The sequence below is a fragment of the Mastomys coucha genome, unplaced genomic scaffold, assembly GCF_008632895.1.
Source record: "Mastomys coucha isolate ucsf_1 unplaced genomic scaffold, UCSF_Mcou_1 pScaffold18, whole genome shotgun sequence".
Taxonomy (NCBI): domain Eukaryota; kingdom Metazoa; phylum Chordata; class Mammalia; order Rodentia; family Muridae; genus Mastomys; species Mastomys coucha.
In genome coordinates, this window is record NW_022196900.1 from 9,181,558 (window position 1) to 9,186,837 (window position 5,280).

The window sequence follows — 5,280 nt, forward strand, 5'->3', positions numbered from 1 at the left end:
GTGTGTATGAGCTCTTTCCTTCTACCATATGTGTCCCAGATATTGAACTCAGGTCTTGAGGCTTGGTAGTAAGCTCTTTTGCCCACTGAGCCATCCTGTTGGCCCCCATTTATACATATTTTCTGAACATTCTAGAGTAAGTTTGGGAGGTAGAGGCAGAAGCATTGTTATTTCCAGGCCAGCCTAGAGTTACATAAGTCCCATCCTGCGTGTGCTGTAAAAATGAACACTATTTAAAAAGTATTCAAGAATGACTAGATACTATTTTCATGAAGAGAATATTTTAATATCTGTCATTTCATAGAGAAACAAAGCTATTCAAGTTCAGTTTTGGGTTTTATATATTTAGAGTAAAGTGTAATTACATATTTGTTGCCTTTTATGTTTTAAAATTTTATTTTATGTGTATGAGTGTCCGCCTGCGTGTATGTCTATGCACTATATGTTCAGTGCCAGAAAGGGCCAGAAAATGGTGTCCGATCCCCTGGAATTGGAATTACTGATGGTTGCAAGTCATCATGTGGGTGCTGGGAACCAAACCTGGGTCCTCTGGAAGAGCAGCCAGTGCTCTTAACCTCCCAACCTTGTATTTGTTTACTTTTAAAAAGAATGGAATCTGTTGTAAAAGCATTCATTCTTCAGTGTTCCCTTTTAGGTGTTTGTGTATGAGAGAAGAGAGCTGCTGCAAAAAGGAGTGGCTCAACAGCCTTCAGGATGTCAGAAGTTGAAGAAAAGGTGAAGTTACGTAGGCTTGAGCCAGCCATACAGAAATTCACTAAAATAGTGATTCCAACAGACCTGGAGAGGCTAAGAAAACACCAGATAAATATTGAGAAGGTGAGCAGTCCATTTCTACTACAGGAGCAGGTACCTGTGTGGATTCTTCCTTGCTGTCTGCGTTTGAGAGAGTCTGAGGTTGTTCTGAGACACCTCCACCCTGCTGATACAGCAGCATTACTTTTCAACTGCTTTTCAAGTTTTACAAGTGTAGTTCTCAAATATTCCTTTTATTATGTTGAGGAAGGGAGATGGGAGTAGAGTTTATGCCTTTTTAATTTACATGTAGAGGTCTTAGATAGTAATTAAATTCAAACTGTTTGATGGTGCCCCATAGTGTGAAGGTGGGGTGCTGTGGCTAATGGACCTTCCTTAATCTCGTTCACCCCTTGGCTAGTGTTTTGAACTTGTGTCTATCATGAACTTCTATCCTCTTCAGGTGCACAAGTAAAAGATGTAAACAGTTGTGTGATGTGAGGGAATTTCCTTTCTTCACTGCTTCTCTTTGACAAAGGCTCCAAATTGAGAAGTACTGCCAAGGTAGCTGAGCTGCTCGGAGGCCTGCCCTGGCCAGAGTGTGATGTTTGCCCGGCCTCGGCTTTACTGACTTGGGAAGGTGGGCTGTCTTCTGCTTTCAGCACTGAGCTGTGTGGATGATGTGGTTATTAAGCCTTTCAGTATTAGCTCTAGTCACTAAAAATACCAAAGTTTTTCTTCTACTGATTTTTTAGTATTTAAGTGCTTTTGTTTGTTTGTTTGTTTTTGTTTTGTTTTGTTTTGTTTTTCAAGACAGGGTTTCTCTGTATAGCCCTGGCTGTCCTGGAACTCACTCTGTAGACCAGGCTGGCCTTGAACTCAGCAATCTGCCTGCCTCTGCCTCCCAAGTGCTAGGATTAAAGGCATGAGCCACCACTGCCTGGCTTCTTAAATGCTTTAAAAAAATTAATTTCTAAGATGTCTACAGTGAAAATTTCTCTGGGGGGGGTCTTTTCTAGAATTCAGGATTATTTTTTTCATCCCCTACTTCTTCTCTTCTTTATATATGGAGCATGAGAGATGGCTATAGCTTGTCAGGATATAGAAGGAATTGTCTAGTAAACTGCTGCTTCTTGGACTGGAAGAAAGTGAAAGCTCGAGAAACACAGCTTATCAAACCTTAGCAATCCAAAGTAAACACTTCTGCTTCTATAGTTCTCCATTATAAAGGATAAGAATTAGGTAGATGAACTGAAACTGAAAGATAGAAACAAGAGGTCTGTGGGCTGTTAAAGCCATTTCCCCCTTTATTGTCCTACTTTAAGTTTGACTTTTAACACAACTTTCTTATTTTGCATGGAAATGCCTGTTGTCATTGACCTTCAGTCCTAGCTACTGGTAGTCCTATCAATGGAAAAGGGAGAGCCCCTGCAGCAAATCAGCAAATCGGAGGACTAGGGAATAGGGTTGGGCACGTTGGTGGTTGGATTAGCTGTGCCAGGTATAGTAAGAGAATTACCTTGGAATTTGTGCCATCGATCCTGCTCTGCCTGAACTTGTTTCTTTTAGCAGTTTTACTTATTATGGAACCTTTAGACATTGTCAGATAATTATAATGGACAGATAGATGATAATATCTAAAGCCAAGAAAGTAGACTCATACTGACTTATATTTTTTTCTTTAAATATCCTTGAACATTTCACTGTCTGCAGGGTTTCTAGTTTGCTTATGAAAGCTCCTCTTTCTGTGCACAGGCTTGAGTGGTGCATTTTGGTGGCTAGGCTGTGGTATGAAGCATGCTTAAAACTGGAGTACTTACTCTGTTCAAAAGAGTTAAGAACTAAATTCAGGCTCCAGGTGTCTTATATGCCTTACTTTCAAAAAGGCATATTCTTCTTGAGGAAAAGGTGTAGAAAGATAAACTATTTATTATTCTGGCCATCAGTCATCCAATATGAATTTAAAAGAAGAAAGCCAGACTAGAGGGAAATTGAAGGTAAGCCTTTAGCAGAGTGAGTCTGCAACAATGAAAACAAAGAGAGCAGTGTGCTGGGGACACCTGGGCCATGTGCATAGGCCCTGCAGGGGGACCCTGGACACATGATAAGTGTTACTAGCATGTGATACTGATGGTTGAAGCCTTGATATGTCATAGGTGTAGCACAGTAAATAGGAACTGCAGGATAGCCAACTTGGGACACAGTTGTCTTTGTTTCATATTGTTGGGATCTAAAGAGAAACATCCTGTGTGGGATGTACACAGGGTTTATGTGAATTAGTTTATGGCCAAGATGCAAGTGGCAGAAACCCCCTAAATGGCTTATCAGATAAGGTGGAGTTTGTTTGCCTTGGATTTGCCTCCATCTCATCTCATGGTGATGGAAGCTGTCCATTACCTGCAGGCATGCTCCTCACACCAAGCTTCATTTTCTTCCTAATGATCTTATTAGGGCTTTTTCATTTTGAAGGTGAATTCCTCAGTAGAGAAGGTAGAGGAAGTGTGGCGCTGAATAATTTTACTTTCTGTCTTACATCTGTTAATGACATGCACCCCATCATTTGCCTCCTGTCTTACATCTCTTAATGATACGTACCCCATTATTTCCCTCCATCCAAGCTTTGTTCTTTGTTCAAATCCCTCAGCTCTGGTTCTTCCTGTGGTGTGTGCTCTGTAATGTCATCACTTCATATTTAAACACACTATCTTGACACAGCCCTGTTAAGAGATTTAACATCTATGTCTACCTATTGGAGTTATTTTGTCAGAGGTGAGGCCATAGTAGGGATGAAGTAGGGGGCTAAGAGGGCTGAACATACATTACATTGTACTATAAATTATATGATCATCCACCTGACCTAAGAGAAGGAAAGTGAACAGGAAGACAACAGAGCACTAAGGGATTCCTGGTCCAAGTTGCTTGGGGTATCCCATCTCATCTTTGTCCTTATTAGGTTTGAAGTCCAGGATCCCCAGCTTCTCTTGCTGGCCCTGCAGAGAGGGCCACCGACCATGGTCATGGGGCAGGGCAGTTGCCTGAGCATGTGGGGATGTAATGTGGTAACTACTTGCAGCGTCCACCAATCTGCTCTCTCCCTACCGCACTTTGTAGTAAGTCACCTGTACCTAGTAGCTCTGGATGTCCAGCCTTCCTGGAGTACAGGTGCCTGTGGCCTCCAAGCCTCTTCCCCCACTGCCAGCCACCTCTGCAGCCTCAAAATTGTCCCTCTGGCTAGTCTGCTGAATCCACTGCAATGTGTATAAATTCTTCCCAGTTTCTGAAGTTTGCTTAAAAGTTCTTGTCTGTTGGTGTCTTCTGCTGTGTTCTTGTTGCTCTTTTTTTTTTTTTTTTTTTTTTTTTTTTTTGGTTTTTTGAGACAGGGTTCCTCTGTGTAACCCTGGCTATCCTAGAACTCACTCTGTAGACCAGGCTGACCTCAAACTCAGAAATCCACCTGCCTCTGCCTCCCAAGTGCTTAGATTAAAGGCATGAGCCACCACTGCCCAGCCCTTCTTAACATTTCTTTATTGTACTTTCCTGAGATTTTGAGCAGAGATGAATGTTTGTATTCAATCTGCCAGGTTTAATGAGAAACAAGATTATTTATTACAGGAAATAAATATTAGCTTTGTGTTTGCTGCTTCTCACATTGTTTGCATTGAATAATATGTAAAAATAGATTTCCAATTCTCAAGAAGTTTGCTGTTCAGTTAAAGACACAAGATAGGAAATAATCAAGAATGACGGAGGCAGCATGTGACTGTATGTGGAATGGGAGCCGTGGACTAGACAGTCAGCATGTGCCTGAACCCAGCAGTACCAAATGAAAGAAGCAGGCTGACGTGCTAATATATTTGCTCATAGTTGCTTGTTCATTTGTAATCACAACGAATCCCCCTCCCCATCCTATAACTGTGTCTTTTACCAAATTCAGATGATGGTAAATGATCCTGGATTTGGTAAATGTGATCATTTAGTTCTTGTCCATGTTTCGTTATCAAGGAGCTATAGGAATATCTCACAGTTCTGGCTAGTGAGCCTTGATTAAAAGTCTGGTAGAAATTTGGAAACTTCCAGGAATATTTTCCTACTTAAAAAAAAGATATAAGGAGACATTCCCATTTTTTCCAGTGGTCTGGCTGTGTCTTCCTGTTGTGTTTGAAAATATAGCCAACCCTGCTGGATTAGGGCACAATCGAGGGCCTTATTGGAAGTGGTGAAGCAGAAAGCAGGACCCAGCATGTGACAACCTTGTAATGTCTGTATTGAACCACCCTGAGACGACTGCCATACTCTTGGCTGCTTTCTGTGTTTGTTGGTGGAGCCATTTTAAAGTTCATGTTTCTGTATTTTGCAACCCAAAGCATAATGTGGTGATTTTGCCTTAATTTACCTGCCTGTCCTTCTGTGCAGATAGACAAAGACCATCTCCTGTAAAAGTCGGTAGTTTTTTTTTTATTTTTTTTTTATTTTTTATTTTCTTTATTTACATGTAAATTTCTCCATTCCCAGTTTCCCCTCCAAAAA

At 41.1% G+C, this 5,280-nt stretch overlaps 1 protein-coding gene across 2 annotated transcripts in view; it reads left to right on the forward strand.

Moving 5' to 3' along the window:
• Positions 1-5,280, forward strand: part of Stx17 (syntaxin 17) — a 58,864-nt gene that overhangs the window by 6,292 nt on the left and 47,292 nt on the right. For both annotated transcript variants that reach the window (XM_031377358.1, XM_031377359.1), the window contains exon 2: positions 656-837. In XM_031377358.1, the coding sequence (XP_031233218.1) occupies positions 715-837 (123 nt within the window). In that variant the 5' untranslated portion in view covers positions 656-714. The remainder of the gene's footprint in view (positions 1-655; positions 838-5,280) is intronic.